Here is a 26,863-nt window from a genome sequence, read left to right as displayed (position 1 = left end):
TTAATAGAAAGTGTTAAATCGTGTGTTCACTCACTAGATTGTGCGTGCGGTTTGCAACAGGTGTATACGTGTTGGAGATTGTAGCATTTAAAAAACGGCTATGTGCTTAAGGTAGCTGTAACGGCTTTCACCATGGAAAATTTGGGAAAGCACCACAAGTGATGGAATCGAAGGTGTTAGTGGAAGACAAAAATTGATCACTCCGATTTGGCGCGGTTAGCAATCACATAAACGCCACGCTTTATTTGATTTATCCCACTTTTATAGCAATTGGAAGTGCAACCATGTGCCTAATGTGCGTAACACTGCATTTAAAACTTGGGACAGCACACCTTGAAAACTGCCATGGGAGAGGCCAGCACTAATTGTTACTATTCTTTGAAATGACCCATGCAGATGCACAGGTATACAGAGTGGAAAGGAGTTTTTTTTTCCATAGGTGATATGGCATCACTCCTTCTCGCAAGTGGTTCGAAGTCCAACTTAGATCATTCATAAGCTCCAAATTTGCATACCTGAATAGCTTTCGTGTTGGTTTGCACCTGCCGCGCAGACATTCTATTTACTTTGTAAAATAAAAGTTAAATGTCGTATGTTTGACAGACATAATTCTGGTTGCGGCCAATTAGTAGATCGCTTTCATATCTGTTAGCACCCTTTTTTGCACACACTAGCCATTAGTAAACCGGGCCCAAGTCAGAAGAAACATTAGACACTTCATAAGTTACACCTCCACCATTGAATCGGATCGAATCCAAGAGCTGGCATATTTTTCTTTTTTTTTTTATAAAGGTAAATGTAAATGTATGTACAATTGTTGATTAAATAGCTACAAAGCACACCATGAGGCAGAATGTGTTACAGCTCTTGTATTGGATCCCACTACATTGTACCGGTGTTCCTAATCAAGTGTCCAGTTTCTTCCTGCTTGCTAAACTGTCCCTACTTCCAAGCATGTCATTTGTGCATGATTCTTTGCATTTCTGCTTCATCCCCTCCACTCCCCCACTAATGTTTCTTTCTTTCTTTCTCTCTGTCGCTGCCCTGCACCTTCTGTGTCCCTCCCTCTTCCCTGGTCTTTCCCTCCAATCTCGGCCTCAGCCATGAGAAGTCGGGCTCCTCGTCGGACGATTCCGAACCTGACGTTGCTCCTGCACTTTCCTCGGGCCCCTCCTCCTCTCACCCCTCCACGACTCAAAGCGCCCTCATTGGGGGGAAAAGGTCCATACAGTTGCACCACTTCAAAATGTTCTAGACTAGAAAATCCCAACATTCTACATGAAAGAACCTAATTTGTCATCCTCATATACATTTTTCCGATTGGCTGTTTTTAACTGGAAAAGAGCAATCCAACCCCCTCAACAACACTGTATCGCATAGAAAAATAAAATCACAATGGGGACAAAAGTTTATGGATGCGTTATTACACACCACAGGAAGTCAAACTGTAAGAAAGTGTACATGTTTTTTGTTGTTGTAGGAATTGGATGTGTAATTATAACCAAATAAATTATACAATTACTAATTAGAATTCAGTATTTTGTTATCAAGATAATAGTATAAATACTGTCAGATTTTTAATTTTACATAACAATTACACTCTTTCACCTCGTATATGAAAAATCTGGCCCATCTATACCTTTTAAGAATAATTTTAAAAACTTTGAGCACAAAAGTCTGCCCACCCTTGGTCTACCCTGAATCTGAACTGATTGATCCGGAGGGTCGTCCAACTACTTTTGTCCACACATTGCATTACCACGATCAATATCCCTCCTTTTCTTTATTTTTAGTCCAGTTCAAGCGCATGCACTCATCCGCTTTCTGTCCTTTTCTTTTATACCTGCTTTCCTCCTGCAGTCCTCCTATGCACACTCACAGCTCCTCACACCGACCCAAGACCACCCTATTAGAGACCCCGCCTCTGAGGTTCACCCCAGTAGACCCCACCTCCGGTCCCAGACTGGTCAAATGTCAGCAGTGGCCCCTGTTAGGGCGCCAAGACCCCCGGGAGCCTCCAGATCCTATCGATTATGAGAGCATCATCCCCGATTTGGAGAACGATGACATGTTCGCGAGGCGGACCCTCACCTTCCAGGCCAACAGCGAGCTTGCCACAGTGAAGACCCCCCTCTCAGCAAAGCGATGCCTTTGGACATCGAAGGAACAGATCAATATCGTGACACAGCTTCATAAGGAGGAGAAGGAGGAGGAGGAATTTCCCGACATCGAGCAGGACGACGTCGTCCAACGTAGGGAGAAAATCGAACAACAACAGCGCCCCCTGTCAGGTGCCCCTGACAACTTCTCCCCAATGGCCATTACTGAGCCATGGGACCTCCCTCCTGAACTCAAGACCAGGCTCTTGTGCCCGCCCTCCCCTCTCACCCAGGAGTCATCATCAAACAAATCCAATCACGTCCTAAAAGAGCCATGTCCCGAAATGGACGATATGCTGGTCCGAAAGCTGGCTGCACAGCATAACCAAGTGTCAGCCAATCAGGCGACTCCCTCTGTGCCAACTTCCTGCAGTGAAGGGGACCTGCAGAGGTGGCAGGCCATCAGGGAAGCTAGTCAGCGGAGATACAAGAAGAAGCTCATGGTGGAGATACTAGCCGCTCTCAAGTTACAGGAATGAATTGCTGTTACATATTTCATTTGAAGTACTTAATGTTGCAACTTGGTAAGGATTTGTTTTTAAAGGTTTGGTTTAGGTCTGCTGCGTTTGCTTCCAGACCACTGGGAAATTCCTTGTCTTTACAGTTTGTTGTTTCTTTAGTTATAGTTTAATTTTTGTTTTTTTTCAAGTCAGATATTTTCGTACAGTTTCCTATCGACTGGTTAATGGTTACATGAACAATGCTACACTGTATGTACAAAGGAGCAAAGGAACATGTTTGGGGTTTTTTTTAAGTGTGTTTTGTGAATACACCGTTCTTCCTCAAGTAGTGGCCTCCGTATTGTTACCACTGCATGTTGTCTTTAACCACAGCTCATGGCAGAGCGGATTTGGCATTTGTTAAGCTAGTGTTTATGGTGGAGTTGAAAAGGAAGTTGGATGGGAACACAATCGAGTAGTGTCCTTTCAAGTGATAAGACACACACGGTTTTTGCATGAGATGTCTTTTCAAAAACTGACACTGCCTGCACTGTCATCTGTAAAGCCAACATTTACCATGGAGTTGGAAGGTGAATGTTTGAAACGCAACCAAGATGAAGAAAAAAAAATACCGGTACTTCATAGACAGACCATAATGTGATAATATATAAATGATGCCCAATTTAATTTTTAATTTTGTTCCACGAACATTATTTATTTATAGCCTGCTAATCACTGTTGAGTATGGGTACATATATACCTCTGACCTTTATATGCACGAATAACATCCTCTCACTAATAGATAGATGCCTTACCCCTAATAGACTACGACTGTTTGAAATTGAGCAAATAATACCTCCGGCCCCTATATGTGAAATACAATACTAATGTTAAACTTAGTTTGTACAACTAAAAGCCACCACCAAATAAATACCTTTTGCGGAATACAGTTGATGCCTGTAACTCTCTGCAGTTTAGCAAATGCACCTGGCCACTGCGTGAGGAAATATACCGGTAATAGTTGAATGCACTTTTGGAGTTTTTTTTTATCAGATTTCTTGTGGAATAAAAAGGAAAATACTGCACCTTTCTAGTATACTGAATATTTTTATTTTTTGCGTGGAATGCACCTTCCGTGCGTGTCACGGAACCCACTTAACACATTGAAGTCTTGCGATCAGTCGCGAAAGGCTTCAGATATTCCTCATTACACAAAGCAGCCGTTGAGGCCCCGTTGCTTGGGCGTACGGTACTTCACTGTTATTTGTTAAGTTTCCTGGGAGAGTCTTGCAATAGTGAAAAAAAAATGATGTCATCCAGCTGCACAAACACACGCACACGCACACACACACACACACCCAGATGCATATACACACCCTGGTGTAAAACCTGTGAGATGTTCAAAAGTGGACAACATCAAGTCCCGTGTGACAATAAGTGACGCTCTTGTCTGTGGCTTCCCCCCTTCCTTCTTTGGTTTCCTAGACAACGGCAAGCATCAGACAGTTTCGACGGGTGAGTTGACACGGGCTGCCAGGAATGTGGCACATTTTGCTCGTTTCACGCTTTTGTGGCTGCTGCTGCTGCTAAATGCTTAACACTTGGCGGCCACGGTCGGTGCTGCTGGGCTCTCCCAAAAGGTCCCTAAAGATCTGTTGTTGATAGATTTATGCTATATAACAATAGGTCACAAGTCTAAGAACTCTAATACTTCTCACATAAATACACAAAAACTCTTTTGTTTTGTTTTTTTGCTCAGGTGAGTTTGTGTGTGTAAAGTGTACATACAGTACTTGCTGTTTTGCAATGTGGTGCTGGGGCTGTTCACTAACCAGCTGCGCTTGTTGCACCCCAGAGCGGTCATCTAGTGTAAGTGTGGCTGGCCGCAGGAGTAAGGTGTGAAGTTTCTAAATGGCTGTGATACATTGTTGAGTGTGCTGTTTGGAGATATGGGATGCAAACTGTCAAACTATTACATTCCAATGTAATTACTGGATATTACATTCACTTTAGCTAAATGAGTAAGAAAGGATTTCAAAATCCATCCATCCATCCATCCATGATCTAATTCGCTTATCCTCACGAGTGTTTGGATTGGATTGGATAAAACGTTATTGTCAAATGTACTGAATGTGTAACATGTAACATACAGCACAGATGAAATTTCTTCCCTCTCATCATAAAACAAGAGGAGTCGCTGTTTTGTGGTCGTGGCTAGTATTTCAAAATATATAGAAGAAGAAAATATATAAAGAAGTGTTTCTCTACAACCACACAATCTGATTTTCATCAACAGGACTCTTATGAAAACAAAACATTTATGAACGGTGTTGTTTTTGGGGAGTGTAATATTTGACAGAGAGAAACGTAACTGAGCATCCCTTTTGAACTGAAGCTGCCATTCCTGTGTTTGCCCTATTTTTGCTTCTAATTCTGATTTGTTTTCCTAATTCCGCTTTTTTTTCACCCCTTAGGAGCAAATCAACAAATGACGTCAATGAAGAACCTGTGTTGGTCAGACGGCAGTCTCAGTATGAAGCTCTCGAGAAATACCGCGAGCAGGTCAAGCAGAGCGATGATAGGTGGCAGGATGTGAGTGTGACACCCAAATGGAAAGAGACAGGAGAAGGGGGGGAAATGGACAGAACGGCAATCAGATAACTGTAACCCACATTTTTTAATTTTTTGTTTACAATTTAACCATGTTTTTAAAATGTCAGCAATACATTAAATGGAATTTACTTGGAGGACCTTTTTGTGACCCTTTTTGGGTAATCAAAAGACCACATGCTTCATAGAGAGTCCAATTCCAAGCCATCAAACTTTATTCATAGAGTGTTTTAAGGTCAACAGGGGACTAAACCTGTTTGGGTGGGTCTTTTGAACTCATGTTCTTTCTTGTAGGACCTAAGCAAATGGAAAAACCGGCGTAAGAGTGTCAACTCTGACATTGTTAAAAAGAAAGAAGAGAGGGAGATGGTGGAACAGATCACATCCGGCGGCAGCACCAGAAGGCCCAAGACCTACAAAGAGATGCAAGATGAGAGGTAGGAGGGCAATACACACTCTGGCCACAACAGTAGGTACCTCTCAAATGAAATCCTCTCGCTCCTTACTACCTTTTCATCATCCCTTGGCTCAACAGGCAGAACAGGCGAACCAGCAGCATCGGCAGCCGCATGGGGTCGCTCAGTTTTGACAATGACAACGATGTATTTGAGAACCCGAAACCCCGTCCTCGAGAGAGCATAAGTAGGAGCTACACTGTGGATACTTTGTATCACTCATCTGGCTCATACGAGTCTGCTCGGAAAGAGGACAAGCCCCCAGAGGTCCCGCTCAGGTCCACGAAGCAGGGGTCTGATGCCATAGATGCTCCTGGCGTGACCACCACTCGCGGTTCCTTTCACAGACTCAAACCTTCCGAAGCCACGCCCTCCCAAAGGAGTTCAGTCTTTGAAAGCACGACCAAAACAGAGGAGATCTCACGACCTCCGAAAGCCTCACAAAAGGTGCCTGAGCCAAAGAGCCCAGTCAAGGTGCAGCCCCCTTCTTCTGCTGCCATCTACAAACCATCGCTGCAAAGCAAGACAGAAGCCAATGCTGCAACGGTTTCTCGGATATCCGCCTCTCTGCCTAGAAGCTACCAGAGATCGGATAGTGCGCGACTGTCATCAGTCATCACGCCGAGACCTTTCGGGACCCAGCTATCCCGTGTAGGCTCACTTAACCGGACCGTCACAGTGAGTCCAGAACCCTTATACCCATTACCGTTTCCCATCAAAATCCAGTGGTACCTCACATCCAACCAGAATCTGTTCCTCCAAATTATTCTACTTTGGGGTTATTAAAACGTCTAAGTGGCATTGTAGTTCATGTGCAATTTGTTGTTCGTCACAAATTGCGTTAGCAAAAGGGTGTAACAGGTAGGATGTGCAATATTCATTCTTTGTCGGACATCTTTGTCCAACAGTCAGACGAGTCCAACAGTCGCATCAATGGCAACGCTGCTATTTCCAAAAACTCGTCGGTGCCGAGCCGCTATCACCAGTTCATGACCGCCGAAGATGAGGCCGAGTCGCAGTCGAGCCCCGTCCAAAGCAGCGAGGATGACGATGACACGCCAGAGGAGACCATGGTGAAGAGTGTCACCTCCACGTCAAGCGTCTCATCCCGCACAATTGAGATCAAAAGAGAAGTTTTAGCTACCGAACCCAGCAAGGTATTCCCGCACTGCCCTCATTTGGGATGGGGTGTCAAAATCAGCCCTGCTTTGACATTTGAAAATGACTGGTATACCATTTTGCGATAACTGTAATGTTTCCTGATTTGACATTTGATTGAGTACTGGAATTGCTTCAATGCTGACAAGAAGTCTGATTTCGTCTCGGGCTGCCATACTTATGATACATTGAACCTTATTTTTGTTATTTACCGGTATCTTGACTCTCGTGTGACTGGCTCTTTCCAGGAAAGTACGTGCGAGATGCGGGTCAGCCTCAACCAGAAGCCCAACAGCAGTCGTGACTTTGGCTTTGATGTGGCATGGGACTCTAGCGGGGCTCACGTCAAGGCCATCCAACCAGGTATTGGCAAGAAGCATTGGAAACCCTCAAAACTTTCATATAAAGTTTATGGCACTTTCACACTGTGGTTACCCGGTTGGTAACATACAGAACATAAATAATGCAATAGTGTAAACAAACTGTGTTACATATGCATGACTTCTTCCGAGGAGGACATTACATAAAACTATTGAGAATCACTGGCCTAGCATCATGTTGAGACAATTAGGTACTGTGCAGTGGAAAAAGTTATGTATGCCTCCTGTTTATCAGCATGTTTTCTAGTTCACTACAGTTAAGACCTATGTAGGGCAGCATGTTTCTGGGACTGCTCTTCCATCCCTGAGCATCCCTTCTTGACTGAGACTTCCCCATCCGCGCAATGTTTATCAAGTTAGCGTCACACATGGTTTTTAAATTCAACATCCATCCTGTCTGATTCTCATCCAGTCCTGTTGTATTTTCTCCCACAGGCAGCCCAGCTGAAATGTTCCAGTTGCAGGCTGGGGACGAGGTGCTGACAGTAAATGGCCAACGGGTGGCGGACATGAGCTACCTGGATTGGAAGGCCAGCATGGACCGGGCTCTGCAGGAGGGCAGTTTGGTGATGGACATAAGGCGTTATGGCAAGAGCAGTGAGTCATCCACGCAGTGCGTGCGTGGAGGTGTGTGAGTGTGTGTGTCGGCCAAATTTAGACCATCTAATCAATATATAAAAGACAAACGTATTGGAACATCACCAGAATTGAAAATGGAAGAAATTCCTGACCACCATTGCAGCTGTAACAGCTTCCACTCTTTGCGTGTGGAAATTTGTGTCCATTCATCCAGAGGTTTGTATGTGAAAACATTTCCACACTGAACTGATCCAAGCATACCATTGCGTCGGCCTGACCCAAATAGTTTCCTTGAAGATGGAACTCAACTCAACTCAACTGTAGTTATCGAGCACTTTATAACAACCACCGCTGTATCCAAAGTGCTGTACATGGAGCAAAAATAATTCATTCAACAACTAACATTCATTCATTCATTCATTTTCCGAACCGCTTTTATCCTCACTAGGGTCGCGGGGTCAACAACTAACAGTATAACAATAAATTAAGAACAAAGACAGTAGAAGGAACAAAAACTAAAAGTCTAGTCTCGTGCTGAGTCAAAAGCCAACTGTCCAAAATGTCACAACAAAATATGATTTAGTATGGCAACTAGCCCTGATTGATTTATATGGTACATTTACATGTAGACAAATGACCATTCACACTCAATTCACTCCTATGGATTATCCATCTATCCATCAATCCATCCATTTTGTGATCTGCTTATACTCATAAGGGTCGCTGGAGGGCTGGAGCCTATCCCAGCTGTCTTCTGGCAGTAGTTGAATTGCACGCTTAACTAGTTTCCAGCCAATTGCAAGTCACCGTCACATAAAGACAAACAGCTATTCGCACTCGCAATCACACTTAGGGACAATTTCAAATGTTCCATTAACCTGCCATGCATATATTTGAAATGTGGGAAGAAACCGGAGCACCCAGAGAAAACCCACGCAACATGCAAACTCCACACAGGAAGGCCGGAGCCGGAATCAAACCCTGCATCTCTGCATCACCCGCTATGGAATTATGTTTTGTTGAATGTGGCAGGAAGCCATAGTACCCACAGAAAACCCAACCAAACACATAGAGAACATGCAAACTATGGAAAGTCAGGACCACACATTCTAACCTCAATACATTTTTGCATTCATTGCCCCCTTTCTGTGTGATAACACAACGGATGAACGATATCTTCATTTCCACATTGTATATCAAAAAGTCTACCTTATTGAGCCAAATTGTGTGTGTGTGTGTGTGTGTGTGTGTGTGTGTGTGTGTGTGTGCGCGTGTGTGCGTGTGTGCGTGTGTGTGTGTGTGACTTAATGAGGCATTAAGGCGGTCACATTCCTGCACTGACATTGTCACTCGCACTCCTCAGTTTGCTAAACGATTGTGACACTCTAAATTGGTGCATAAAGTGTTTGTTGAATCATGCGTGAATGATCCCATGACAGCAATGTGGGAGGAGGCGTGAGGTGTCTCAATTCTTGTGACGATTGACTTTTGTTCCCTCCATGAATATTTTATTGCCTTCATCCACTCGGTGGTTTCTCAATTTTTGTGGTCCCTTTTTCTTATCCGCATTCACACCTAACTGTTTCCCTTGTGGTGATAGCAACTCAACTCGGGTCCATTTTTTCCCCACGGTGTTGGTCTGGCAGGGTATGTTAATGTCATGCAACTTGTGTGAGAAATTGTGAAAGTAAAACAAGTGTGGCCCACACTGATGGGCGGACCTTGACTATGTTTGAACAAATCACAGTGTCCGACCACGTCATAGTGGCCGCCCGTTTCAAAATGATGCAATCAGTGGCGTCCACTATGACACCAATGAGAAAGTAGATGGCAATTAATGACCTTTATTTTGAAGCCAAAACACAAATGCATACAATGGGAATCTCAGCATAAATTAACCTAACCAACAAGCCTCCCAAAAACCCAAATCATAATGTGTGGTACACAAAAGGGAAAACAAGCAGGAAGACAAAATTAATTGCTCTAACATAAGGGTAAAAAAAGAGTGAGTTTGAAGGATATTTCCATTTTATTTTGTTTTTTTATTTTAGTTTTTTTATTAATTTTCTCATCAACACTTTTAAGTGCTTTACTAATTTATAGACATTGGAAACAAACATCTATTTTATTTTTACTTGGATTATCTTTGTCTGAGATTTAGATCTGTTTGATGATGTTAAACATTAAAGAGGGGAAAATTGCAAAAAATAAAATAATTTGAGAAAAGGGCATGTACTTATTCACTGTGCAGCACTTAGAAAAGTTGTCACGAACAAACAAATGTGCCAATGGAAAAAAAAAAAACATTTTAAAACGTCTGCACCCACGTTAGCTCATTGGTTTGAAGACACAATATATGGTGTTTGTCTGCTGAGTGTCTTATTCCAAACTGTTTGTGGGTGAATGACAGCTGTCATAAGCTTCATGGCTGAGGAAGGTGGTTTCTCTGTCCCGTTCCCCTATGCTGCTTTCTGTATCACTCATCCCTTGCTACTCTCTGGCGAATTCCTTAGTCGTTGGCTTACTAGTTGCCACGAAAAGACAGCGATTAAAAACAAAAAAAACATGTAAACATGTTGCTATATTGTCTGCATGCAGACTGGGACAGAGATCCATCTTCCCCGCTATTCAAAGGCCATAAGACCATCAATCTGACCACTAGGGATCATCCCATACTTGTAGGTTTCGCCGATGCCGGTGGTGCCATGTTAGATTTCACTTCGCTCACTGACACATCTGCCAAGGCCACCAGCCACTCACTCGTGGTAAGTGGATTGCCAAATGCTCACAGTTATTTGTCCGCCATATTTTTTAACCAAAGAGTACCTTTGTGCAGGATGTGGCTTCCAATGGCATCGCTGGTGGTTACCCCAAAGTGTCCATGATGACTCAAGGTAAGGACATGCAACCAATGAAGTCATGGTGACATATTAGGAGTATATTATGTCTTGTTTTTCCCCTGATTAAACCATATCTCTCCCATCTCATGTGTAGAATCAGAGCCCATTTCTATGATAAACTTAAAACGGAGATCAGAGTTTTTTGAAAAAGGTAACAAAAACATGTTCTAATCGAGGTTTGTGGCTTTTTTTTTTTGTTTTGTTTTTTTATGCTTCTATCTCATGCAACAATTTCTCAGACTTGAGGTGATTTGCTTTGCACGCTTTGAAAAGAGAGTCCTACCTGGATGTGTTTTCGGCCCGCATTTTTATCTTGTCCCGTTCCAGAGGTTGTTCTTTCCTTCTTCAGCTGTCTCAGAATCAAGGGTCAATGTGCTGGTTTGCCTCTGTGGTTGGAACAGCCTGGACCTCAGCACAACTACATGGAGGCCATAATGGTCAAGCGTTGGAGGGACTAGTGACTTCCACATTTGGGGCATGTTAAGGGACGACACCTGAAATACAATTTTATCTTCATTACAGAAAAATGAATGGGAAGCTTCTTTGAAAAAAATATTACGGTTTTACAATTAGGGTGAAATTGAAAAGTTTCGTAAAAAATAGATGTATACATTTTTCATCAAGTGGAAATATTTTTGGTCAGTTTTCAATTCATGATATAATAAAAATGACAAATTTGAGTCTAAAATGAAGATTTTTTTTTAAAATTAATGGTTACTTTTACATTGATATTAAATAAGCAAAATGCATCTTGTATTGTGAAATAAATGGCCGATATTTTTTCTGAGGAGAAAAATAAACACTTGTTAATGGCAACATTTTCCACTGATTGTAAAATTAAAAGTTGTTGTTTTTGGTAACATTTTGTAATTTGGGTGCAAAAATAGAGCTAAACAGTATGTTCGACCCAAAAGCAAACTCTTCTCACTTTTGTGGTGATTATGCTGTGTTTTTTTTTCCCCCATTGTCTATTTTGATATTCATATATAAAGCGTGCACTTTTGAAATTTGCTATGCACAATAAATGCATCCTCCTGCCACGCTCTCTGCATGTTGAACCTTCTTCACTTCCTCTTCTGCATGCCAATCATTCTCTTCTTAATTTTCCCCATTACCAACAATGGATCTCTGATGTCCATCAATGTTTGATGTATATCGACTGATGCAGAGTGGAGAGAATCAATAAGTCTGAATGGGCCACACGCAATATTTGTTTGTTTCTCATAGCTTATTATTCTCATTATTACTTTTCATGATCAGTCAGTGCTTGACTGAGCAATAAAAAGTAAATAAGCCTGTCACCCGTTAAATTGGGAGCTGGCCTCCAGGGTGCCTTGAATTAATCTTCCATGTTGCATGATACAAATATTGACTGGATGGTTTTGTCTTTTTTTAAGGAGCAGTCGACTCTGCCATGCCAGATGTAAGTACCACCATCAGCGCATTGACATTATTATACATGACTGTATTTCCTAAAATAACGGCTTCACTCAGTTCTTTGCCGTAAATGAGATCACTCTTTTTGTCGCATATGCACCGAATATCGTGTACAGATTTTTAAGGAGCTTTATCCTCTCCATTCTCAGATACCCGTTCCTCCAATCACTGCGTCTTCGACTCGTTGGTCTTGGGATCCAGAAGAGGAGCGCAGGAGACAGGAGAAGTGGCAGAAGGAGCAGGAGCGCCAACTACAGGTACATTTAAAACTGGAAGACAAATGATTTAAGGTGTCGAAATGTCAATGTTATTGTTTTGTCATATAGGAGAAATATAAGCGTGACCAGGAGAAATTGCAGGAGGAATGGACAAAGGCCCAGCAGGAGATCTCCAGCAGTTTCCCACAATCCGAGGTACCACATCATATATTCAAACTGCTGAAGTAAATTATATTCTAACATTATAGTCATTGTATTGGTGCTATCCAATGCTCTAATTTTGAGTCTTTTTTGATAGGAAAGAAAGATGACAAATTGTCTGAAAAAATAAAAGAAACAGTAACGTTCACTAAAGTTCCTTATATAGGATTTTTAATGTGTTTCTTACAAGGAAGTGCAACTTTAAAGTTTTAGCGTTCCTCCAATTGAACCTCATGAAAACAATGTGGACTGGTAATGTGGACGCCAACACCAAAAAACACACTAGACCAAAAAATTTCCCTTTTTCATTTAGACTTGTTCCACCATCTTAGGAAGCCTCACCTCATAGGAAGTACACCCTTCACCCTCATACTTTACCCTTTACTTCACCCTCATAGGAAGTAAAGAAATATTTTGTTGTGATGTGGTTCCTCTTCCTCTTCATGTGTTCAATCATGCCTCTTTTCGGTGTTTCGTGCAGCCTGTGGGCTCAACCCTCGCCTACCGGGAGCTGCAGCAGGAGCGAGAGAGGCTGGAGCTAGAGAGGAAGAGGAGGGGAGAGGAGGAGGAGCAGGAGCGCATGAAGCTGGAGATGGAGAGGAAGCTGAGAGAGGAGGAGTTTGAGCGCCAAAGGCAGGAGATGAGGAGGCGGGAGGAAGAACTCGAACAAGAGAGACAGGAAATAGATAGGAAGAGGAGGGAGCAGGAGCAAGAGCTGGAGCGCCAAAGACAGGAGATGAGGAGGAGGGAGGAGGAGCTGGAACGCCTGAAGCTGGAGGAGGAGAGGAGGAAGAAGGAAGCGGAGGAGGAGCGCCAAAGGCAGGCGGAAGAGGAGAGGAGGAGGATCAGGGAGAAGGAGGAAGAGGAGGAGAGGAGGAAGAGGGAAGAGGAGGAGGAGCGCCAAAGGCAGGCGGAAGAGGAGAGGAGGAGGATCAGGGAGAAGGAGGAAGAGGAGGAGAGGAGGAAGAGGGAAGAGGAGGAGGAGCGCCAAAGGCAGGCGGAAGAGGAGAGGAGAATGATCAGGGAGAAGGAGGAAGAGGAGGAGAGGAGGAAGAGGGAAGAGGAGGAACTTCTGTGGCAGAGGAGGAGGGAGGCAGAGAAGGAGGAGCTGAGGAGGAGGCTGGCGGCTACGGACGAGCAGCAGTGGCAAGGGAGACGCCACACCTTCGAGGAGCAACGGTCATTATGTTTGCTGTTCAGATCAATCAATTATAAATACATGAATACATAATGATCTTCGGGGATAGTTGTTTACAAATCAGTCACTCAGGTAGAAAGAAAACGTATTTAAAAAGATAAGGTAAGTTACATTTACACTAGACATAAAGGTCATTTTCAAACAAAAAAAGTGTTGAAAAAAGTTACGCCTGAAATGTTGAAAAAGCAAAAAAAAAGTTCAAGAAAAGTGCCAGTATTATTGATATGATATATGTAAAGCACATAGCAGACAAATTGAATATTTGACAGAGGGCAAGGAAGTTTTCATGTCACTAAAATGCAAAAAAAAAAAGGAAATGCTAAATTTGGATGAAAATAAAATATCTAAATAAAAGATAATACAGTATATCTACCAGATGTGTGTATATATATTTTTTTCTATACATATACTGTATATATATGTATATACTGAGAGAGAGCTAATCAAATCATGTAAATGAAAGTAAAAAAGGTAAGCAACAATAACATGCAAACGAATATAATGTCAAATCCAGATAAAACAATCGGGGAGCTTTCAAAAACTTAACATAATAAATTATGAGAAAATTTGCAAAAGGCACAGTGACATTAAGTTTGCCATTGAACCCAACATCAAATATACATGTAAAAAAGTAATTGATAGTTGTCAAACAAGACAGTGCAAAAAGACAAGTTTACAGATAAACGTAAAGATGTGGTCAAAAAAAGCGTGTAATTTTGCAAACACATTTTTTTATTGTGTGTTTTTTTGTTGGTTTGTTTTACAGGGCTAAATCGCTTGACAATGAAGAAAGACTTCCGAGTAGCGGTCAGTGAAATACACTTTACAATTATACCACATTATGTGACCCTTTAATAGACTCCACTGAGCCAGTGAGGCACACGTCAACCTCACTTGTGCGCCGCCGCCACAGGTGTGTTTGTGTATCGGTCCAGTGTGGCCCTCAGGTTGCTGGAGGAGCAGGCCAAGAGCACACGCGACAAAATGGCACACGGTCAAAGGGCCGTAAGCGAACTGGAAAAGCAGAGGAGGAATCTCCTTAATGCCAAGAGATACAGGGAGCCTGAGAGAGGTCGGCTCCGGCGCCCCCGCAACCTATGCCTCTGATCAGCCTCTGAATGAAAACATTCCAATCAGCCTTCGAATCAGACGATCTAAATCAGAATTGATGAACAAATCTGACTTGCAAATCTCAGAATCAACATTCAGGATGCTTTAATATCTTTTGAATGAACTGAAACCAGATAATGGATACACGTGAACGCTTTAATCCAGCACGCTAAATGCAAAGAACTGTCATTTTGTTTGGATTTCTGCCAGCCGTATTGGTAGATTAAGAAATGAAAAAAATTAGCACATGATAATGTTAGCTATTTTGCTGCTGTAATATACTGTATTGGCCCGAAAAAAAGACGGCCCTGATTATAAGACGACCCCCTCTTTTTCAAGACTCAAGTTTGAACAAAAGACTTTTTGAACACCAAATTATTTTTTATTCAGAAAATAAATACAGTACATCTGAAAAACATGATTATACCAACATATTTGAGTGAAAAAGCACGTTATTTTCATTCAAATCTTAATATCTGAACATTTAAATATGTAAACTAAAGTGCAATCACATTCGTAAATGAATGGCTTCTGATTTTTGAAATGTAAATTACATCATAACTTCACCTCAGCTGCCGGTTAACCTGGCCTATCTTCGCCCCACTTTTCTCCAGATTGTCGCTACATTTCTCCATTTTCTGTTATCTCTTCTATTATTTTCTTCTCTTTTCTTTCTTACCACTATTTTTTTTTTTCTTCATGCTCCCGCTATTTTTATTTTTATTCTTCGTGACGGGTTCACTTTGGCCTGGGGAGTCAAGTTCAGCATTCTCTTCAATGATATCTGGCGCCATCTAGCGTCGTGAATGGGTATAATGTCTAGACCCCGAATATAAGACACCCCCATTTTTTCTTATTTCTTCTCATTTTGTCTTATTTCAATGTAAAAAAAAAACACCGTCTTATATACGGGCCAATACGGTACTCCATAAGCCTGCGGCTCACCGAGCGATATGGCTAATCTGTCGCTCCGTATGCAGGGTTGTGGCACTCGTTTTCATGAGCCGGCCACTCGCACTGTCTGTCCCTTTTGTGGTTTTTGTCCTCATCGATGATGTCCGACTTTTCGTTGTTTGATGGCAGTGATGGGCGGTGATGCGGTCGACGCAAAGTTCGCACAGCCGCCATCGCAGGCGGAGCTCCAACGCCAGCAGCTGCTGAACGACATGAGGAAGAAAACGAACTTGCTGACGGACAGCAGCTGGATCCGCCAACGATCCGCCACCACCCCTGGCCACGAGGACCTGCCATCAACACGCAGGTATGTCAAGCGACCTGGTTGCCGGTGCTTCTGGTGTGGTCTCGCTAACACCGAGGTGTGCAGGTTGTGGGTTTCAGTGCTGGGGTTAACTGGCAAAATTGGGCGTGGGCTTGGCTTTGTAGGGGCGGCTCTCTTGACCACCTGGATAAACCCCTCAACTCCTGGCGTTCGTCGTGGGCCCCCAGGAGCGAGTCTTATATTCCAAACTACTCCAGGCCTCACTCTGCCATCTACGGCAGCGCTCCCGTTTTCGGCGGCGGGCCGCCGGGGGCTGGGTCCGGTGCGAGCTCCCTACCCCCCTCCTTCCGGGGCCCGGCGGCGGGAGCGACCTCTTGGTCTCGACAATCGGCGTCCCCTCTGCCATCTTCTGTGTCTCCCACCACCTCTTCAGAACCTGGTCCTGACACAGGTGGTCAGCGGCAGCGCAGCAGGTAGACTGGGACTTTGCTGGTGTACCGGGTCTCAACAGAGGTGATGGTGCAGCTTGAATGGGAGTGCTGGCTAAAGCTTTATTGTTTTTTTGCAAAGAGCTCTACTTGTTTTTTTTTGGCAGCCACTTGAAAGCCTGCAAATGTTTCTTATTTTTTTATTTTGTTTGCAAAAATATATAAGTTTATCATGTAGTTCACTTTGTTAATGTGTTTAAAAGGCACGTCCACTCCATTTGGAAAGTTGACCTCTTTCATGCACTCTGTAACCTGATCACATGATAAGCTGTCTACTGTAGTGACCGCTGTCCCTGAAAGGTTTCAAATATCATCCGTACGAACGCGCTTTCCATGTGTGTGTGCTTCTATACTTCCAAGCTGTGCGTTATGTAATGCAGGTCAGTGAGCGGTAAGAAAGTGTGCACCTTGTGTGACACGGCGCTGGGAAAAGGAGCAGCCATGATCATCGAGTCCCTTGGGCTCTGTTATCATTTGAATTGTTTTAAGGTGAGACCTTCACACCTTCTGACGAGTTCACGCTTCTCTTTATCTCGAAAGTCCCGGAAAAAGTACATTTCAAAGTGAGTCCTGATTGCCCTTTCCACTTGAGTGACATCAATGATCAGCATCATTTCAAGTGACCAAATATTTATATCCACCTAAATTCATCTAACATCATCTCATGTTTCATTTGTGCTTGTTTGGTGGGGGGGGGGGGGTTATGTCAGTCTGAGCTTGTTGCCGTTCTTGCTTTTACAATCTAGCTGACATTTCAGAAAAATTAATTCACCTATTGCTAAACCTAACCATTGAGGAATCAATATTACCAAATGTATTGCTATATATTGAATATTACCGGTTTTTAGAATGTTATTGTTATGGTGATGATGATGATGATGATGATGAAAATGCTGATGCGCAAGAGACAAAAAAGACAACAACAACAAAAAAATCAAGAAAACTTGTATCTCTAGTTAAAATATTCAGTAAACATGTCATGTTCCATTTTGACGAAGAAAGTTGAGAGAATTTTGCTATCCAATGAAGTCAGTAACTTCATTGGTCAGTAACGTAGTTCGTTAGTACCTGACATAGTCGGTCGAACAGTTGTTTGGTTGGTTGGCTAGTCAGTCAGTTCGCCAGTCTGGATATTGGTTGGTCGGTTATTAGGATTTTAAAAAAAATAATCAAAATTACTGATTAATTGCTGAAATGTAATGATGTTTGAACAATCAACTTTGTGTTCGTTTCCAGTGCATCGACTGCAAGTCGGTCCTCGGGGGATCGGAAGCCGGGGCGGAAGTCCGAATCCGAAACAAACAGCTCTACTGTAACACCTGCTACATGCGATTCAAAAGTTAGTCCGAACGCCTTCTTTTCTTTTAGTCCACTTGTTGCAATTCATTTTCGGGGTTGTAGTTGTGCCAGTCAATCATCAGCGAGTTAGTTAACTTTTGTTGAGTTAGTTTGTGTGTTACTTAAAATGATTACAAATTTGCACTGTGAATCGTGCCAAGTAACAAGGGCCCCGGTCCCACAAGTGAAATTGCTGCAACTGCGCATGAGCTACAATTTCATAGTTTTGTGCCGTGTCTTCCAGCTGGCCAGCCCACGCCAATGTGACTTGTGGGTCCTACAGAAGATCGACAACGAGACCACGGTTAACAACAACCCGTGATGCCCCCGCCTCACCTGGCGCCAAATGGCCAACTTCTACATCTTCATTCTTGAGATTTTAATCATTTGTGCTGTTTTTTTTTCTTTTTAAGTGGGTAAGACCGGTGTGTGTTTTATGTGCAAGATGTGAAATTTTACAGCTGTACAAAGGGTTCGTCTTCTGCATACATTTGGTTACTGCGGGGATGGGAAAAACCAAAGCCTGTGGGTTCATATGCAGCCACGGTGAACGTTAATTCTCTCATTATAAATATCGTATTTTTTCATAAATGCAACTGCATTTGGCACTTGGAGAAAAAAATGCTCCTCAATCTTACTACACATCTTACATTTAATTATTATTTTTATGAAAACTAGTGGTGTTCAGTTTTCATCCGCCTACTTATGTGCCTTTTTTTGCCACAGGGAAAAGTCATTAGGATGACTATTATCGTTATCTAGACTGTATTTAATAAGACGGAATATTACACGGGTTGTGAAGAATATACAGTATATGTGATGATGGCACAGAAATTTGTAAATAAAGACTTCAACGCTGATCTTGGAAAGGTGTGACTGCGCTGTTGCATTCCAGGTGTTTGGGTGGAATTTCAATGAGGCAATTGGTCACGGCCATTTGATTCCACAAGCGGCGTTCTGTGACGCTTTTGACAAGTCATCTTCACAAATCGTGTTAATCCCGCCATCGGAGCTGTTACACGAGATCCAATTTGCAATGAGCGTTGATTGAAGATTTTTACGCCTGCCTCACTTGCTTCCTCGACAAAGCGGTTGGAAATTGTCCTTGTCGTTGTGTAATTGAGAAGAGGACTGGGATGGAAATGAGTCAGAAGGAGGGGGCAGTGAGGGTTGTGGGGGGGGGGGGGGGGGTGGAAATTGGCTCTTTCAGTCTCACTGTGGAAACGTTTCAAATTCTTCTGTCCTCCACTTTGGATTTTTCTTGCCGCTCTGCAGCGGGAGAGATTTTAAATCTGACTGCTTGGAAAACAAACTCAACCTCAATTGTGTCCTGGATGGGGAATATGAACCCAAACAGGACACTTTTTCCTCCCCATCTACTATGACATTGGAATGTTCTGGAGTTGATTTTTACCAACTTGGAAAATGCAGTTCCTTCCAAGGACCTGCACTGTATAATGTATGCATCATTATGAACCACATACATTTATACCGGCAAATATGCAAGATATTGCCAAGAAAATATATGCGCCTGACAATTCAAAACTTGAGTTGCTCCACAATGGGAGACCATGTCGACTTCCAGTAGCTTTTGGGGAAGAAACTAGAGAACAAACAATTTGTCTGACCTCGGCTACCTTATAGATTTTCAGGCCTAAATGACACAAAATCAATCGTCATAATTTCAGGACTTTACAATCATAATATTGAGTCATAATTATTGAATGAACATGGTATAGTGCTCTATGTGGAGGGTTTTTGTTGTTGTTGTTGTTGCCGTAGCTTAAACTCACCAATAGGTGGTACTGCGGATCCAAGTCAAAAAAGTGCCAGACTAGTGTTTGGACACTCATTTCCGACATGTCAAGGACGTATTAGTCATGACTTAACATGTCAATTCGGAGAAAAATGCGCTTTATTATTATTTGGGATCCCCTGTTAGCTGTCATAAATTGACAGCTACTCTTCTTGGGGTCCTTACCCGTACAATTTGTCATTATCAGGTCAACCACTTTGAGGACAGGATACATTTCAAGTCATTTACATAGATTTTCTCAAACTTTATCAGAGATGTTTTATGGTAAATTTTTAAACCTAATTCTTTTAAACACCAAAATTAAGGAACCGAATTGACTTATTAATTGTAGAATTATATTTTTAAAATGCAAATATGCAGTTTAATCATTTTCCTGTTGATATCCTTCCATTTCATTGACATTCATTCCAATTGAAAATTTTATTGGTTCGACAATTGTCAAGTGTGTGTGTGTGTGTGTGTGTGTGTGTGTGTGTGTGTGTGTGTGTGTGTGTGTGTGTGCGTGTGTGTGTGTGTGTGTGTGTGTGTGTGTGTGTGTGTGTGTGTGTGTGTGTGTGTGTGTGTGTGTGTGTGTGTGTGTGTGTGTGTGTGTGTGCGTGTGTTTAATCCTCAATTTATATATGCTTAATGTCTGAGTTAGTGTAATGGCAAGGAAAGCACATTTTTGGGGTAGAATGTGTCTTTTTCTACATTCTTAGCACTGGAAAATTATACTTTTTTTCCAATGAGCGGGCTTACCTTCTTGTCACGTCACACTAGTCACAGTAGAATGCTTTTTTGGGACTATTTTGAGAGGGAAATGTTTAGTTCATTTCGGACTTTCAAATCGCCTTGTGGTGGATTTCATGCATCAAGGACACTGACTGAAAGGGTGTAAAAATCCAAAACGAGTCAAAGAAGCATGAAATCACATTTTGAGGGCCCGGTTTGCTGTGTTGCTCTGAATCATGTTATTTGGGTGACTTCATTCTTGCCTGAATTATCCTGATGCTTTGCTAATTACTTATGTGACCTGTTACCATGTGAGTGTGCCAGTCATAAAGTCAATTGACCATGCAATGATTTAAAAGGGAAATAAAGCCCAGTGAAGGTCAACCTGCAAATGCCACTCTCTCTGGAGAACCACAGAATGTTTACGCCTGTTCTGGAACAAACATGTACCCAATTATTTTCTATGGCGGCTGTTCTAGCGATCAATTTGTTACCTTCCAATCTTTATACAGTGCACTCCGCTTAATAGAACACCGGTTAATAGAGTAATCCGCTTAATAGAGCAAAAGGCTCTGGAACAGATTTGCCTAATGCAATTTCCTATAAAGATACTCCGCTTAGTAGAACAGATCTCCGCTTAATAGAACAGGCCGTAAGCAATGAACATTGTAAACTAGTGGTTTTCGAAGCTTAGCTATCGCGATACTGTACCACTATCGCGAGAAAACGCGGTAGTTCTAGCCGTATACAGTAACAGGTAGCACGCGTCACTCCACACATAGACACACGCACGTCACAATGGCTTCAACTTCATTCAAGAGACGAGAGAGAGACGAAGTGTAGCTATCGCGATACTGTACCACTATCGGGAGAAAACGCGGTAGTTCTAGCCGTATACAGTTACAGGTAGCACGCGTCACTCCACACATAGACACGCGCACGTCACAATGGCTTCAACTTCATTCAAGAGACGAGGGCTATCACCTGCGGATAAGAAGGACATACTCAGACAATACGATGCATTGCCGGATTCTCAGAAGGTACGCCCGCGGTTTCCAGGACTTCCCTCTTATCCAGCGCATTGAGAGGGAAGTCAACCGCAAAATTACGGACTCCTGTTTCCAGACAAAAGTAACGAAATTTTTCTCGTGATTTGAGATGTTTGACTGAAGTTGATTAAAGTTGTTGTTTGATTAAAGATATGGACGTCCACAGTCGAAATATCTCTTCTAACTCGTCAGCAGGGGGTTTTCTGCGTGCATAACTTGGTCGTCGACGTGTCTGAAGGTGTACCTAATAAAGTGTCTCCGGTTAATAGAAACCCCGCTTAGTAGAACAGAAGCGCTTCGGCCCAATGGTGTTCTATTAAGCGGAGTGCACTGTACCATCATCACTAAGAGGAGAGAGCTGTCGAAATAAGCCAGGGACAACCGACGCAAATCTGGAATATTCTCTGACTTACGATGAAGTGAAGTGAAGAAGAAAACAGCTGCTATATGGACTTAACTCTTGCAGAGGCCACCCCCCCCCCCCCTGCTTAAAATGACACATGAACTGTGGAAGCCCTAATATCTCATGAAACTAATCAGAGTTAGTGCTGTGGTCAGATGAAACCAAAGTCGAGCATCCTGGTACTGACTCAGCCCACCGTATTTAGTCTGGGGGATGAAAGAATTTGAGTGTAACCCCAAAAAACACAAGCCTCACACTTGAATACTGTAACTGTGATATCTCAGGTTGTGCATTCTATTCTATCACCAGGATTTTTGACCTTCCGCCTTGAGGTTTTTGACAATATTAATCTGACTTGCGCTTTTTTTAATTTGGTGGAGCACATGATTTAAAATTAATAGTGTTTTCAAAAGGATAAATCGGGTGGATTTTACTGCTTAACTAATCACAAGCACAATATTAAACAGAAGACAGTGTTTAGACTAGTGGAAATGCATAGAACATAACACAATAGAGTTGCAATGCCCGTTCAAAAAATGAATTACATGCATCTGACTTGCAGTATGAGACCTTGTGGCCATCCGCTATCCACTTTTTATTTTATTTTTTGCTCCGGAGATATTTTCACCAGCGGCCCGGAGGCGACGTGCCACTGTCTCATGGCGGATGTAGCTGTTAGCAGTTAACCAGCCTAGTTCATAGGCACAACGGTTGTTCATTGGCAATACAAGGGTCAACTTCAAAATAACAGTGAAGCAATGTCTTACTTGGCTTTTCTTTGAAACTATTAAGCAATTAGTCTGGCGCCTCTTTGACTTCAAATCGAGCAACCTAAATTTTTCAGCCGCAAAAGCGCACTGAGATTGTCAACATCGCCAGACTTAAAATCAACAGAGAACTTGTTTGGCCACAGATAAGGTGAATTAGGTGCGGATCCATCCATCCATTGTCTCGAGCAAGTTTTACGAGGGCGCTGTAGCTTATCTCGGCTCACTTTTGGCAAGAGTTCCGCTTGGACTGGTCACCAGCCAGTACCAGGGCACATGTTGACAAGTCTGTTGAGATCTATTCATCATTTAAACTAGTGTCATCTCACTGAACATGACACTTTTTCACACAGTTGCTTCCCTTTATTCGCAGATTGGTATCCTTGAGGATAAATCATCATCAAATCCTGTTGCTAATTAACAGATAATCACTCCCCCTCTTGAGATATTGATCTGTGACCTTTTGCGGATCAGCACAGATCCGAGCAGTCACAAATAAAGACCCCTCGTGCTAATCCCCGACACGCTAAAGGGCAACGCTACAAACGAGGCGAGGGGGCCATGTGACGGCTGCAGGCTGCTAAGCACTTAAAAAAATGAATAAATAAAACATCTTCTGGAGACAATCCATCGTCTTGATTCTCACACATCCGCTTTATGACAGAGAAGGACATATTAGTTATCGGACACAAAACGGGACTCCTGTGGGCGCTACGCCAGTCTTAGGATGCAAAGTAGGCGCTTTGTTTTTAGCTTTAGCCCTCTGTAGGTGAGACATCGCTGCTGTTTGCTACGTGACCTTTAAAGCTCCCATTCATCGGTGTGAGTGCAGATACAAATGTTTTAGTTAGTGGCTCTGGACATAAGACCTGAGGATCACAAACAATACTTCTTCAGAAGATATAAAAGTAAGGACAAAATGTTGCCCTACATCTTAGTATGATAAGATAAGATGACCTTTATTTGTCCCACACTGGGGAAATTTGCAGACTACAGCAGCATTTTTTTTTGGGGGGGGGGACTAAGTGTTGCATGCACAAAATAAATAAATGTTCATTTGATTGAATTGACAATATTCAATTTATTTGTGTTTCCTAAGCAATTTAGGGCAGTTGCCAGTTTTTTGTGGGAAAAACAAAATTGTTGCTAAGTTAGGTGTGGGTTTCTAACGGGAATTCACTGCTCTGAAGTTTAAGTTCCGGGGATGTTGAACATGTGTTTTATGACTAGAGATATGTTCAAATAACATGACACAAAAAAATAATAATAATAAACTAGTGCTGCATCCAAAGTGCTGTGCATGGAGTAAAAATTAGACAGAGACATTTAAAACAATAAATTAATAACATGAAAATAGTAAACACTATAAAACTCTTAAACAATGCCAAGTCTCATGCTGAGTCAAAAGCCATAGAAAAAAAATGTGTTTTACACGAGATAAAATAACAATGATAGAGTGAGTTAGTTAGTTAGTTAGTTAGTTAGTTAGTTAGTTAGTTAGTTAGTTAGTTAGTTAGTTAGTTAGTTCCGCCCGTTGCTATTTGGAACATTGGGCGACGAGTTTCCTCCATTTGGTCCGGTCACTGGCGACCCTTCTTGCTCCATGCCAGCTGACACCCATCTCACTGAGGTCTTCTTTGGCAGTCTGTCTCCACGTCTTCTTTGGCCTACCTCTCTTCCTCTTTCCACCCTCTGGCATCCAGTGCATGGCCACACTTGCCGGTCTCTCTCTTGGCAGTCGGAGTACGTGGCCGATCATTTTCCTTCTCCTTTCAGAGACAATGTCTGACAGTTCAGCCACTCCTGCCTTCTTCATCACCTCCTCGTTGGTGACGTGGTTTCTCCATGAGATCCTCAGGATGGATCTCAGGCAACGCCGATGGAACTCCAGCTCGTAAATGATGAATGACAAAATTTACTGATGCACCCAACTCTGATCATTATTAATAAAACTTCAATAATATATAGTTAGAAATCCTTAATACATTAAAGGGGAGATGATTAAAGCAAAAAAAAAAAAAACCCACCAAACTTGGTTTGAAATATTCTGTGTCGGTTACATCTTTGTATATAGTGCACTACTTGGCTGAAACCAGCAGAGGTGCTGTTGCATCACGCTCATCAAATTTCTTGACTGAAAAACATGGCTCCTTCTTTAGACACTGGCATTGAGACAGAAGTCCGAAACATTCAGAGAGAAATCATCACAGCCGATTTAAAAATCAAATCAATCGGAAATCTTGTCATATCGCTGCTATTTTCCGTAGCTTTAACTCCAACAGGAAGACGTCGTCATGTCTAAAATAGTCTCCTGACTCCCAGAATTGATTGTGCCGCCTTGACTGTGGAGAATCACCCACCTGGGGCAACGAAATTAAGATGGTGGCCCATACGGCTTTATTGTGTCGACCTTCAGATACTTCCCCGAGAGCGCATAGAGCCTTCGGTTCGCTCTTTTGTGTTAACTCCATTCAGCGTCATTATCGCCCTCGCAGCAGTGCGAATAGCCTTCCGTGGCCCATTATTTGCTGAGTTGTTAAGCAGCTTGTTTTGTTGGCAAAGACATGGGGGCGCTCGGCTCGTGTCAATTTATGGATATGAAGTTTTTGTACGGAACTATTGAATGGAGGGTAAGTGGCGTCCCTGGAGACATGTGCATGGATGGTCATTTACTACTTTTCTTTGTTCGACTATACAGGGAAAATAAATGATCTAGTAATTGTTTTTTTATTTTTTGGGATAAAGAGCGAACTCGGCATATCCTCGGTTCGGCATTCACAAATTTACGTCTTTGTGGATTTCTGGGGGAGACGACTGTATGTTCTGCTATTTGCCCATTTCTGTGCTAAGGCCAAAGCAATAAAAACATGAAACAAAGAAGGAGGAGCTTCATTTCGACAAATATAATGCTTTGCCACCGTCTTGTGGCACCTGTAGGTAATTTTAACCCTTTTTAGGGAGTGTCAATTACTTGCAGTTTTTTAAGAGTTTAATGGTAGTTCTAAACAAATTTTTCATCCCTGCATGTTCTGAACTTTTGTTTTCATGCAAGTGTTGATATAGAGGAGGTGTTGTGTATGCATCGAACTCCACTTCATTGCTGACGCTGTGTTAGCCTGAGCACAGCAACAGTTTGACACTGGAATAGATTATATTTGTCTCTGTTATTACCTCATGCGGTGTTGTGAAGTGTGAAGGCGGTTGATGTTGTGGAAAGAGAAGCTGAGCTCGGGTTAGGTCATTATGTTGAAGTGTAATTTGGAATTCCCTCTCTATTCCTGTAGGTGGCCTTAGAATGTCCACCTGGCGTCAGTGACACGATTCTATTCTATATTTGCGGGTCAGGGAGAATTCAGCTTCTGCGTGTACTTAAACCAAAGAATGTAGTGTGAAGTCTGGACCCTATTTCACTTGGTCGATTAGCAGCCCCCGAGGGGTTTCCTGGCCCCACCAAGTCTGGGGCCCCCTCCACGGGACATGCTTTTGCAGTTGGACCTCATAACCTTTGGTGCCCTCGGCCCCACCAAGTCTGGGGCCCCCTCCACGGGACATGTTTTTAAAGAACTGGCTCTCATAACCTTTGGTCTCCTCCGGCCACACGAGTCAGATGACATGTTACTTTCTTTGTTTCTGGATTTGCATGAGAGGCGTACCTCCCCGCCTCTCATTATCATATTGTCTCTATATAATCTCATGAATGTGTTTCTTCGGGGCGGCCTGATAAAATCGGAGACTCACAGGAGCCAGAATCGATTCCACTCTGACATCGGTAGAATAAAATCTTTTCCCAATCAGCCGTGGTCCCCGAAGTGCTCATTCGTCGGGAAACAGCCACCGATCACCGAGTGCTTTTTGAAGACCAGCGAAGCAGCAAAAACCATATACCACATTTTTGGCGTCACGAACAGGATTCGTGTTCTCCAGGGGACCGTCCCGTCCGCTCTCTCCGCGAGCATCCAGCGGCCAGCCGTCGACCTGTTGTGAGGTGAGTTGCTTGCACTCAAAGTCGCCGCAGCATGCTCGCTCTTGGAAAGGGGGGGAGGGAGCGTTGTCCCCCGCACGGAGGACAGTTAAACGGATCTGATGGGGCCACGGCGGGCTCCAGGGAAAGTTGTCTCTCCTAGTCAAAAGCCGTCATAATGCGACTATTGAAGGGGGAGTGGCCCCAAATAGAGACAGCGAAAGAAAAGTAAAAATAAAAACAGGAAAAATAAATAAAAAACAATA

At 42.8% G+C, this 26,863-nt stretch overlaps 1 protein-coding gene across 7 annotated transcripts in view; it reads left to right on the top strand.

Moving 5' to 3' along the window:
• The window catches only part of lmo7a (LIM domain 7a), a 59,226-nt gene extending 40,467 nt beyond the window's left edge, over window positions 1-18,759 (top strand). The window contains exons 11-33 of one of the 7 annotated variants that reach the window (XM_052082466.1): window positions 1,102-1,221; window positions 1,861-2,617; window positions 4,838-4,857; window positions 5,074-5,191; window positions 5,504-5,646; window positions 5,745-6,342; window positions 6,573-6,821; window positions 7,071-7,185; window positions 7,638-7,799; window positions 10,380-10,546; window positions 10,618-10,675; window positions 10,776-10,832; window positions 12,079-12,104; window positions 12,268-12,375; window positions 12,445-12,531; window positions 13,019-13,716; window positions 14,502-14,542; window positions 14,649-14,807; window positions 15,929-16,106; window positions 16,229-16,537; window positions 16,933-17,041; window positions 17,789-17,891; window positions 18,135-18,759. In XM_052082466.1, the coding sequence (XP_051938426.1) occupies window positions 1,102-1,221; window positions 1,861-2,617; window positions 4,838-4,857; window positions 5,074-5,191; window positions 5,504-5,646; window positions 5,745-6,342; window positions 6,573-6,821; window positions 7,071-7,185; window positions 7,638-7,799; window positions 10,380-10,546; window positions 10,618-10,675; window positions 10,776-10,832; window positions 12,079-12,104; window positions 12,268-12,375; window positions 12,445-12,531; window positions 13,019-13,716; window positions 14,502-14,542; window positions 14,649-14,807; window positions 15,929-16,106; window positions 16,229-16,537; window positions 16,933-17,041; window positions 17,789-17,891; window positions 18,135-18,157 (4,405 nt within the window). In that variant the 3' untranslated portion in view covers window positions 18,158-18,759. Of the gene's footprint in view, window positions 1-1,101; window positions 1,222-1,860; window positions 2,618-4,084; window positions 4,115-4,837; window positions 4,858-5,073; window positions 5,192-5,503; window positions 5,647-5,744; window positions 6,343-6,572; window positions 6,822-7,070; window positions 7,186-7,637; window positions 7,800-10,379; window positions 10,547-10,617; window positions 10,676-10,775; window positions 10,833-12,078; window positions 12,105-12,267; window positions 12,376-12,444; window positions 12,532-13,018; window positions 13,717-14,501; window positions 14,543-14,648; window positions 14,808-15,928; window positions 16,107-16,228; window positions 16,538-16,932; window positions 17,042-17,788; window positions 17,892-18,134 lie in introns of all 7 variants that reach the window. The other 6 variants (XM_052082460.1, XM_052082463.1, XM_052082461.1 and 3 more) reach the window with 6 other exon arrangements.
• Window positions 18,760-26,863: the final 8,104 nt, after the last annotated feature.

The sequence above is a fragment of the Hippocampus zosterae genome, chromosome 12 (genome assembly GCF_025434085.1).
Source record: "Hippocampus zosterae strain Florida chromosome 12, ASM2543408v3, whole genome shotgun sequence".
Classification (NCBI taxonomy): Eukaryota; Metazoa; Chordata; class Actinopteri; order Syngnathiformes; family Syngnathidae; genus Hippocampus; species Hippocampus zosterae.
This window is presented reverse-complemented; position numbering and strand designations above follow the sequence as displayed.